Source organism: Heptranchias perlo, chromosome 20, assembly GCF_035084215.1.
Source record: "Heptranchias perlo isolate sHepPer1 chromosome 20, sHepPer1.hap1, whole genome shotgun sequence".
NCBI lineage: Eukaryota > Metazoa > Chordata > Chondrichthyes > Hexanchiformes > Hexanchidae > Heptranchias > Heptranchias perlo.
In genome coordinates this window covers 32,273,970-32,285,451 of record NC_090344.1, presented here as the reverse complement: position 1 = coordinate 32,285,451, position 11,482 = coordinate 32,273,970, and the positions used below count along the sequence as shown (strand labels likewise).

Sequence of the window (11,482 nt, the reverse complement as noted above, 5' to 3'; positions counted from 1 at the left end):
GTCCTGAGCTGGCATTGAGGGTACGGCTGGGGGGCGGGGCCTGCGAGGATTCGGAGGCGGGGCGGAGTGCAGTGGGCGGGGCCTGTGTCCTGAGCTGGCATTGAGGGAGCGGCTGGGGGGGGGCGGGGCCTGCGAGGATTCGGAGGGGGCGGGGCTGGGTGCAGTGGGCGGGGCCTGTGTCCCGAGCCGGTTATTTATGGGCGGGGCCGGGGGCGGGGTTTAATGTGCGAGCTCAAGATGGCGGCGCGACTTGTGATGGCGACCGGTGCGCGGGCGATGCAGCGCGGCTGCGTTCTGGCGGCTACTCGAGGCCCCGGCTCGGCTTCCGGGATAGGCCGCGTCCCCTGCAGGGCGCTGGCGTCCGGCGGTGAGTGAAGAGGAAGCGGGGACGCGGGACTGGAGCCGCGCCTGAGGCCGGGATCACGGCTCAAGGTCACGGGCCGGAAATAAGGGAGAGATTCACTCCCGGCCCGGGGTTTGAGGGGGGGAGTGAGGGGAGGAGTGAGGGGAGGGATTCACTCCCGGCCCGGGGTTTGAGGGGGGAGTGAGGGGAGGAGTGAGGGGAGGGATTCACTCCCGGCCCGGGGTTTGAGGGGGGGAGTGAGGGGAGGGATTCACTCCAGGCCCGGGGTTTGAGGGAGGGAGTGAGGGGAGGGATTCACTCCAGGCCCGGGGTTTGAGGGGGGGAGTGAGGGGAGGGATTCACTCCAGGCCCGGGGTTTGAGGGGGGGAGTGAGGGGAGGGATTCACTCCAGGCCCGGGGTTTGAGGGGGGGAGTGAGGGGAGGGATTCACTCCAGGCCCGGGGTTTGAGGGGGGGAGTGAGGGGAGGGATTCACTCCAGGCCCGGGGTTTGAGGGGGGGAGTGAGGGGAGGGATTCACTCCAGGCCCGGGGTTTGAGGGGGGGAGTGAGGGGAGGGATTCACTCCAGGCCCGGGGTTTGAGGGGGGGAGTGAGGGGAGGGATTCACTCCAGGCCCGGGGTTTGAGGGGGGGAGTGAGGGGAGGGATTCACTCCAGGCCCGGGGTTTGAGGGGGGGAGTGAGGGGAGGGATTCACTCCAGGCCCGGGGTTTGAGGGAGGGATTCACTCCAGGCCCGGGGTTTGAGGGAGGGATTCACTCCAGGCCCGGGGTTTGAGGGGGGGAGTGAGGGGAGGGATTCACTCCAGGCCCGGGGTTTGAGGGGGGGAGTGAGGGGAGGGATTCACTCCAGGCCCGGGGTTTGAGGGGGGGAGTGAGGGGAGGGATTCACTCCAGGCCCGGGGTTTGAGGGGGGGAGTGAGGGGAGGGATTCACTCCAGGCCCGGGGTTTGAGGGGGGGAGTGAGGGGAGGGATTCACTCCAGGCCCGGGGTTTGAGGGAGTGAGGGGAGGGATTCACTCCAGGCCCGGGGTTTGAGGGGGGGAGTGAGGGGAGGGATTCACTCCAGGCCCGGGGTTTGAGGGAGTGAGGGGAGGGATTCACTCCAGGCCCGGGGTTTGAGGGGGGGAGTGAGGGGAGGGATTCACTCCAGGCCCGGGGTTTGAGGGAGGGATTCACTCCAGGCCCGGGGTTTGAGGGGGGGAGTGAGGGGAGGGATTCACTCCAGGCCCGGGGTTTGAGGGAGGGAGTGAGGGGAGGGATTCACTCCAGGCCCGGGGTTTGAGGGGGGGAGTGAGGGGAGGGATTCACTCCAGGCCCGGGGTTTGAGGGGAGGGAGTGAGGGGAGGGATTCACTCCAGGCCCGGGGTTTGAGGGAGGGATTCACTCCAGGCCCGGGGTTTGAGGGAGGGAGTGAGGGGAGGGATTCACTCCCGGCCCGGGGTTTGAGGGAGGGAGTGAGGGGAGGGATTCACTCCCGGCCCGGGGTTTGAGGGAGGGAGTGAGGGGAGGGATTCACTCCCGGCCCGGGGTTTGAGGGAGGGAGTGAGGGGAGGGATTCACTCCCGGCCCGGGGTTTGAGGGGAGGGATTCACTCCAGGCCCGGGGTTTGAGGGAGTGAGGGGAGGGATTCACTCCAGGCCCGGGGTTTGAGGGAGGAGGGAGTGAGGGGAGGGATTCAATCCGGGGTTTGAGGGAGGAGGGAGTGAGGGGAGGGATTCACTCCCGGCCCGGGGTTTGAGGGGAGGGAGTGAGGGGAGGGATTCACTCCCGGCCCGGGGTTTGAGGGGAGGGAGGGAGTGAGGGGAGGGATTCACTCCCGGCCCGGGGTTTGAGGGGAGGGATTCACTCCAGGCCCGGGGTTTGAGGGAGTGAGGGGAGGGATTCACTCCCGGCCTGGGGTTTGAGGGAGGAGGGAGTGAGGGGAGGGATTCACTCCAGGCCCGGGGTTTGAGGGGAGGGATTCACACCAGGCCCGGGGTTTGAGGGGAGGGATTCACTCCAGGCCCGGGGTTTGAGGGGAGGGATTCACTCCAGGCCCGGGGTTTGAGGGGAGGGATTCACTCCAGGCCCGGGGTTTGAGGGGAGGGATTCACTCCAGGCCCGGGGTTTGAGGGGAGGGATTCACTCCAGGCCCGGGTTTGAGGGGAGGGATTCACTCCAGGCCCGGGGTTTGAGGGGAGGGATTCACTCCAGGCCCGGGGTTTGAGGGAGGGATTCACTCCAGGCCCGGGGTTTGAGGGGAGGGATTCACTCCAGGCCCGGGGTTTGAGGGGAGGGATTCACTCCAGGCCCGGGGTTTGAGGGGAGGGATTCACTCCAGGCCCGGGGTTTGAGGGGAGGGATTCACTCCAGGCCCGGGGTTTGAGGGGAGGGATTCACTCCAGGCCCGGGGTTTGAGGGGAGGGATTCACTCCAGGCCCGGGGTTTGAGGGGAGGGATTCACTCCAGGCCCGGGGTTTGAGGGGAGGGATTCACTCCAGGCCCGGGGTTTGAGGGGAGGGATTCACTCCAGGCCCGGGGTTTGAGGGGAGGGATTCACTCCAGGCCCGGGGTTTGAGGGGAGGGATTCACTCCAGGCCCGGGGTTTGAGGGGAGGGATTCACTCCCGGCCCGGGGTTTGAGGGGAGGGATTCACTCCCGGCCCGGGGTTTGAGGGGAGGGATTCACTCCCGGCCCGGGGTTTGAGGGGAGGGATTCACTCCCGGCCCGGGGTTTGAGGGGAGGGAGGGGAGGGATTCACTCCAGGCCCGGGGTTTGAGGGGAGGGAGGGGAGGGATTCACTCCAGGCCCGGGGTTTGAGGGAGGAGGGAGTGAGGGGAGGGATTCACTCCAGGCCCGGGGTTTGAGGGGAGGGATTCACTCCAGGCCCGGGGTTTGAGGGGAGGGATTCACTCCAGGCCCGGGGTTTGAGGGGAGGGATTCACTCCAGGCCCGGGGTTTGAGGGGAGGGATTCACTCCAGGCCCGGGGTTTGAGGGGAGGGAGGGGAGGGATTCACTCCAGGCCCGGGGTTTGAGGGGAGGGAGGGGAGGGATTCACTCCAGGCCCGGGGTTTGAGGGAGGAGGGAGTGAGGGGAGGGATTCACTCCAGGCCCGGGGTTTGAGGGGAGGGATTCACTCCAGGCCCGGGGTTTGAGGGGAGGGATTCACTCCAGGCCCGGGGTTTGAGGGGAGGGATTCACTCCAGGCCCGGGGTTTGAGGGGAGGGATTCACTCCAGGCCCGGGGTTTGAGGGGAGGGATTCACTCCAGGCCCGGGGTTTGAGAGGAGGGATTCACTCCAGGCCCGGGTTTGAGGGAGGAGGGAGTGAGGGGAGGGATTAACTCCGGGGTTTGAGGGAGGAGGGAGTGAGGGGAGGGATTCACTCCCGGCCCGGGGTTTGAGGGAGGAGGGAGTGAGGGGAGGGATTCACTCCCGGCCCGGGGTTTGAGGGGAGGGAGGGAGGGAGGGGAGGGATTCACTCCAGGCCCGGGGTTTGAGGGAGGAGGGAGTGAGGGGAGGGATTCACTCCAGGCCCAGGGTTTGAGGGGAGGGATTCACTCCAGGCCTGGGGTTTGAGGGAGGGAGTGAGGGGAGGGATTCACTCCCGGCCCGGGGTTTGAGGGAGGAGGGAGTGAGTGGAAGGATTCACTCCAGGCCCGGGGTTTGAGGGAGGAGTGAGTGAGGGGAGGGATTCACTCCAGGCCCGGGGTTTGAGGGAGGAGTGAGTGAGGGGAGGGATTCACTCCAGGCCCGGGGTTTGAGGGAGTGAGGGGAGGGATTCACTCCAGGCCCGGGGTTTGAGGGAGGAGTGAGGGGAGGGATTCACTCCAGGCCCGGGGTTTGAGGGAGGAGGGAGGGAGGGGAGGGATTCACCCCCGGGGTTCGAGGGAGGGGAGGGATTCACCCCCAGGCCCGGGGTTCGAGGGAGGGAGGGGAGGGATTCACCCCCGGGCCCGGGGTTCGAGGGAGGGAGGGGAGGGATTCACGCCCGGGGTTCGAGGGAGGGGAGGGATTCACCCCCGGGCCCGGGGTTCGAGGGAGGGAGGGAGGGGAGGGATTCACCCCCGGGCCCGGGGTTCGAGGGAGGGGAGGGATTCACCCCCGGGCCCGGGGTTCGAGGGAGGGAGGGAGGGGAGGGATTCACCCCCGGGCCCGGGGTTCGAGGGAGGGGAGGGATTCACCCCCGGGCCCGGGGTTCGAGGGAGGGAGGGGAGGGATTCACCCCCGGGCCCGGGGTTCGAGGGAGGGAGGGGAGGGATTCACCCCCGGGCCCGGGGTTCGAGGGAGGGGAGGGATTCACCCCCGGGCCCGGGGTTCGAGGGAGGGAGGGGAGGGATTCACCCCGGGGTTCGAGGGAGGGAGGGGAGGGATTCACCCCGGGGTTCGAGGGAGGGAGGGGAGGGATTCACCCCGGGGTTCGAGGGAGGGAGGGGAGGGATTCACCCCCGGGCCCGGGGTTTGAGGATCGTGTTACGGGCTATGCCCAGGGTCACGTTTCCCTGAGGATTTGGATTCTGTCCAGCCCATGGTGATCGGCTGCGTTCCTTGGGCGGAAGGAGGACGCCCCTGAGGGGGCCGGTCCCTCTTGTCTGACCCCCTCTCTCCTGGGCGATCCCTGCCCCGCCAGCTGCAGTGTGTGGCTCTCAAACTCCCGGTAGGGGAACCGCTCTGAAAGGAGGCTGCTCCCAGCGGTGACTCTCGGTCACCGGCCCTGACTACCTGGGAGCCGGAGTGGGGGGGAGAATCCTCCCACGGGGACGCTGGGCCGAACCCTGCAAGTACAGCGGTTTCTGCCACTGTTGCGCTCAGCGGTTGGGGGACCCGGCACTAACTGTCCGTCCCCTTCTATCAATCCGCAAAGACCTTTACCGTGTGGTCTTATTAATGGGACATTTCACCAATGGGCTCTTACAGGTGCTGTAACGGGCTGCGGCAGTGAAGACTAGAAAGGTCAGTGGGCTCGGGAGCTTCCGCTTTGCGGCTGACGGCCTTGCTGCTTCGTTTACCGCAGTGCGGTGGCGGTAGACTTGGTGCGGATGAGTGCGTTGCCGAGCTTTATCCCGCGGTGTTGGCGAGTGCCGATGTGTGGCATGCTTGGTCCTCTCGCTAACTGACCGCTGTCTCCTGCGCCCGACGCCGGCGGCTGACCCAAGATCAGTGGGAGTCGGACGTGGGCAGTGTCTGAATCGCTGAGGTGTGTGCCAAGGCGCTTCCCAGGCAATCAAGTATTTTGAAGTGTAGTCACTGTTGTAATGTAGGAAACGCAGCAGCCATTTTGCGCACAGCAAGATCCCACAAACAGCCATGAGATAATGACCCGATCATCTGTTTCGGTGATGTTGGTTGAGAGATAAATATTGGCCCAGGGCACCGGGGAGAACTCCCCTTCGAATAGTGGCCGTGCGATCTTTTGCAACCAGCCGAGAGGGCAGCCTGGGCCTCTCTGTTTAACATCTCATCCGAAAGACGTGCAGCACTCCCTCAGTACTGCGATGGGAGTGTCGGCCTAGATTACAGGCTGAAGTCTCTGGAGTGGGACTCAGGATCGAGTGCTTACCCGCTGACACGGCCAAAAGACGCACAAGTTAGATACTCAGTGCTGGGGGCAACCTCTGGGAGTGCAGGGACCGTGTTTCCGGTGGCTGTTACCCCTTACCCAGGCAGGGGGCTGGGGCTCTGGACCCCTCAGCCAGTTGAGTGGGAGTCTGGTGAGGCCCTGGGTGGGGTTCAGAACGCATCTCGACTTTCCCCGTCGCTCGATCAGAAAGGATTCTTCGCTCAGTGAGGTGCTGGGACAGTCCTCCCAGAGAGGTACTGTGGACACAAACCCTTCAAATGCAGCTGGCATTAGTCAGATTGTGTCCCCACATTGTTCTCCCTGGCCTCGTGCCTGCGTTACCTCTCTCTGCCGATGCTCCACGATCTCGTGGGCTCTGATTCGGGATATTTTCTCCCCCAGTGAGACCACAGCGCCGAGTGCAGCCCGTTCCAAACTAAATTCAGCCGGGACAAACCAGCCCAGGCTTCTGCGGCCAGATTGGTGGAGTGGGGTGAAGGTTGCCAGTGGGAGTTCTTGCAACCCCTTTCTGGAGCCATGCAAGGGGACCTGCCATGAGAGGGGTAGTTACAACAAACTGCCTGAAAAACAGGCTTTTCTCACTGGAGCGGAGAAGGATAAGGGAGATGCAGTCGAGGCTTTCAAACGGCCAACCGGTTTTGTGAGGGTAGGCAGTGAAAGATTGTTCCCACTGGTTGGTGAATCAGTAATGGGGGCGGGGGGGGAAACAGACTGAGGATTCTCACCAGACGAATGAGGGGGCAGTCAGAGGGAATGTTTTGAGAAATGGATTAGAACAGGGAAAGTTTTACGGGCTATTGAGGCACAGACCAACATTGTTGAGGGGGAAATCGGATAAGGATTTGGAACGGAAGAATATAAAAGGATATGGGGAAAGGGCAGCGATTGGAGCAGGCAGCGCCAGCTGAAGAGCTAGCACGGGCACGATGGGCCGAACGGTCGTCTCCTATTCTAAGCCACTAACATGTGAGGAAGGAATTTTGATTTGCCGAATGGTGTTTTTCCTTCTGTTGGCGTTGCATGGGGGGGGTGCAGCTTGCCTGAGTTTCGAGTTGGTGTGAATTGCCTGGAGTGCTGTCACTGACCCTTACTTACCACCCCCTGGCCATGAGTTTTCTGACTTAACTTTTTTATTAGTCTGACTTCCAAATATATCAATCATTTGTAATCAAAACAAGTTAGGCCCCCTTTGCCTTCTGCTTCCTATTCAATGAGAGAAATCAGGAAGTGGGGATATCCCATAGATGCAAAGAGAATCCAGTAAAATTGTCCCGCCATACTATGCCCAAATACACCCCCAGGGCAGGTACAGCATAGGTTAGATACAGAGTAAAGCTCCCTCTACACTGTCCCGTCAAACACTCCCAGGGCAGGTACAGCACGGGTTAGATACAGAGTAAAGCTCCCTCTGCACTGTCCCATCAAACACTCCCAGGGCAGGTACTGCATGGGTTAGATACAGAGTAAAGCTCCCTCTGCACTGTCCCATCAAACACTCCCAGGGCAGGCAAATGTAACTCCCCTATTTAAGAAGGGAGTGAGACAGAAAGCAGGTAACTATAGACCAGTTAGCCTAACATCTATCATTGGGAAAATGCTAGAATCCATTATTAAGGAATTAGTAGCAGGACATTTGGAGACTCATAATACAATCAAGGAGAGTCATTGTGGTTTTATGAAGGGGAAATCATGTCTGACAAATTTATTAGAGTTCTTTGAGGAAGTAACGGGCAGGGTGGATAAAGGGGAACCAATGGATGCAGTATATTTGGATTTCCAAAAGGCATTCGATAAGGTGCCACATAAAAGATTACTGCACAAGATAAGAGCTCATGGTGTTGGGGGTAATACACTGGCATGGATAGAGGATTGGCTAACGAACAGAAAACAAAGAGTCGGGATAAAAGGGTCATTTTCAAAATGGCAATCTGTAACTAGTGGGGTACCACAGGGATCAGTGCTGGGGCCTCAACTATTTACAATATATATCAATGACTTGGATGAAGGAACAGAGTGTCTTGTGGCCAAATTTGCTGATGATACAAAGATAGGTGGAAAAGCAAGTTGCAATGAGGACAAAGTGGAATATAATGTGGAAAATGTGAAGTCACCCACTTTGGGAGGAAAAATAAAAAAGCAAAATATTATTTGAATGGAGAAATAATACAAAATGCTGCGGTACAGAGGGATCTGGGTGTTCTCGTACATGAAACACAGTCAACATACAGGTGCAGCAGGTAATCCGGAAGGCAAACGGAATATTGTCCTTTATTTCTAGGGGGATGGAGTATAAAAGCAGGGAAGTCATGCTACAACTGTCCAGGGTGCTGGTGAGACCACACCTCGAGTACTGCATACAGTTCTGGTGCCCTTATTTAAGGAAGGACATACTTGCATTGGAGGCAGTTCAGAGAAGGTTCACTAGGTTGATTCCGGGTTTGGAAGGGTTGTCTTATGAGGAAAGATTGAACAGGTTGGGTCTATACTCATTGGAGTTTAGAAGAATGAGAGGAGATGTTATTGAAACATACAAGATTCTGAGGGGACTCGATAGGGTCGATGCTGAGAGGATGTTACCCCTCATGGGGGAATCTAAAACTAGGGGCATAGTCTCAGAATAAGGGGTCGCCCGTTTCAGACGGAAATGAGGAGGAATTTCTTCTCCCAGAGGGTCATGAATCTTTGGAATTCTTTCCCCCAAAAAGCTGTGGAGGCTGAGTCATTGAACACATTCAAGGCTGAGTTGGACAAATTTTTGATCAGCAAGGGAGTCAAAGGATATGGGGAAAGGGCGGGGAAAGTGGAGTTGAGGTAAAATCAGATCAGCCATGATCTCATTGAATGGCGGAGCAGGCTCGAGGGACTACACACAAAGGGTGGTAGAAGTTTGGAACTCTCTTCCGCAAACGGCAATTGATACTAGCTCAATTGCTAAATTTAAATCTGAGAGAGATAGCTTTTTGGCAACCAAAGGTATTAAGGGATATGGGCCAAAGGCAGGTATATGGAGTTAGATCACAGATCAGCCATGATCTTATCAAATGGTGGAGCAGGCTTGAGGGGCTGAATGGCCTACTCCTGTTCCTATGACCAAATGGCCTACTCCTATCTCTTATGGTCTTACAGCACGGGTTAGATATGGAGTAAAGCTCCCTCTACCTCACCCATGATTGGGCAGCTCAAACTCGTATCATGTATCCATGTAGCTAGCAGGCAGGTCCGAGGTCAGTTTAGGTGACCCCTGCCCGTTGACCATAAGAGCAGGAGTAGGCCATTCAGCCCCTCGAGCCGGAGCGTCACTCCAATGTCCACTGTCAGCAGGGCAGATCGTGGGATAGGGAAACGGGAAGCTTCTTCCTCAAAGGCGGAACCTAATTGAATGGAACAGGAGGAGTCTGCGTCTAATCGACCCGAATAGAAAAACCTGGCAGCTCTCCTCCCCTCCAGCCCACGGCCCAGTGATAGGATCCCATTGGCCGTCCCTATCTCTCTCTTTTTAATAGGTGTGTTTTCCCCTTGGAATTGCAGGTATCCCAACTGATGAAGAGCAAGCAACCGGGTTGGAGAAGAAAATCATGCAGGCTTTGAAAGCCGGGAAGGTACGTAAGGAACCTCGAGGAGCGTGACAATCTAGGAACGCTCAAATATACGAGGGGAGGGGGGAGAGTCTCACGGCTGTTCAGTGTGTGTTACTCTGCCCCTACAGATTGGACGGTGCTAGCACTCCGTCTTCAGGTTTGATGGAGTACCTGCTCAAACCCCCTGACCCCCACATCCCCTCTCAGCCCCCAATCCAAGGGTTGAGGAGAGCTCGCTGACTCCATCAGCCGCTGCCTGGCATTGGGTGCTTTTGAAGGCTGGAGTGTCCCTAATGGGGGTTGTGCAGGGTGTCAGGACCCTGTCTCTGGTTGGGTACTTCTGATGGGTGTGAGGCTGACCATATTTCCTCCTTTCCATTCACAACCTGTGTGAGATTCGCTCTGACTGGTGAGGGAACCCTCCCCCTGCCATGTTTCGAGCTCAGTTGTGCCACTGCCTGAAACTGACTTTTCACATCCTCGACCCTGAGCTGCTCTTCTGACCACACATCCCCTCCATCAGCAAGACCGCCTACTTCCACCTCTGAAATCTCGCCTGCCTCAGCCCATCTGCAGCTGAAACCCTCATCCATGCCGTTGTGGCCGACAGACGTGACTATTCGAATGGTGTCCTGGCCGGCCTCCATCTGCGAGCTGTGTTTTAAGTGCACCCTCTGTAAACCTCAGCTCATCCCAAAACTCTGCTGCCCGTATCTTAATTCGCAGCAAACCCTGTGCTCGCTGACCAACATTGGCTCCTGGTCTGGGAACGCCTCGATTTTAAAATTCTCATCCTTGTTTTCAAATCCCTCCGCGGCCTCGTCCCCCTCCCTATCTCTCTAAACTCCGACAACCCTCCGCGATCTCTGCACTCCTCCAATTCTGGCTGGGGGTGTGGAGGTTTGGGCCCAGGGCTGGGAGGCTGCGGTGGGCTCTTTCCATGAGGGATGGAGGCCAGTGAGACCTCCTGTGTTCAGAGGTCAATAGATCCCCGGGGAGGAGCCCGTGTCCAGCTCTCCCTGAATGAGGAGGTCTGTCCATCCCTTAATCCTCGGCCGAAATCTGGGGTGCAGTGAAGTGGGGAGAGGGTGGCCAGGGTGAGCTGGAAGGCCCCCTGGAGACAAGTGAGGAACGATTGAGCCTTGTTGCCTGTTTTGGGGTAGTAAGGGCTGGGCTCCCATTGACTGGGCCGTGACTGGATCTGGTCGTCTTTCCTCCTCTTTAGGATCCGTTCAATGTGCTGAAGCCCAAGGAGTACGCAGGGACCAAGGATGATCCTCACATTGTACCGTCTGTCACCAACAAGAGGCTTGTGGGCTGTGTGTGTAAGTACGGGATTCAGTCTCTGGGGGGGGGGGTGAGTACAGGATTCAGTCTCTGGGGGGGGGGGTGAGTACAGGATTCAGTCTCTTGGGGGGGGGGTGTGAGTCAGGATTCAGTCTCTGGGGGGGGGGGGGAGTACAGGATTCAGTCTCTGGGGGGGGGGGGGGAGTACAGGATTCAGTCTCTGGGGGGGGGGGGTGAGTACGGGATTCAGTCTCTGGGGGGGGGGGGGGGGAGTACAGGATTCAGTCTCTGGGGGGGGGGTGAGTACAGGATTCAGTCTCTGGGGGGGGGGTGAGTACAGGATTCAGTCTCTGGGGGGGGGGTGAGTACAGGATTCAGTCTCTGGGGGGGGGGTGAGTACAGGATTCAGTCTCTGGGGGGGGGGGTGAGTACAGGATTCAGTCTCTGGGGGGGGGGTGAGTACAGGATTCAGTCTCTGGGGGGGGGGGGGGGGGGTGAGTACAGGATTCAGTCTCTGGGGGGGGGGGGGGGGTGAGTACAGGATTCAGTCTTGGGGGGGGGGGGTGAGTACAGGATTCAGTCTCTGGGGGGGGGGGGGGGGGGGGGGGTGAGTACAGGATTCAGTCCTCTGGGGGGGGGGGGGTGAGTACAGGATTCAGTCTCTGGGGGGGGTGAGTACAGGATTCAGTCTCTGA

At 59.3% G+C, this 11,482-nt stretch overlaps 1 protein-coding gene across 1 annotated transcript in view; it reads left to right on the top strand.

Moving 5' to 3' along the window:
- Positions 1-206: 206 nt before the first annotated feature.
- Positions 207-11,482, top strand: part of LOC137335684 (cytochrome c oxidase subunit 5B, mitochondrial-like) — a 115,019-nt gene continuing 103,743 nt past the window's right edge. Inside the window, exons 1-3 of the mRNA XM_068000976.1 lie at positions 207-367; positions 9,451-9,521; positions 10,726-10,825. Coding sequence (XP_067857077.1) covers positions 223-367; positions 9,451-9,521; positions 10,726-10,825 — 316 coding nt within the window. The 5' untranslated portion in view covers positions 207-222. The remainder of the gene's footprint in view (positions 368-9,450; positions 9,522-10,725; positions 10,826-11,482) is intronic.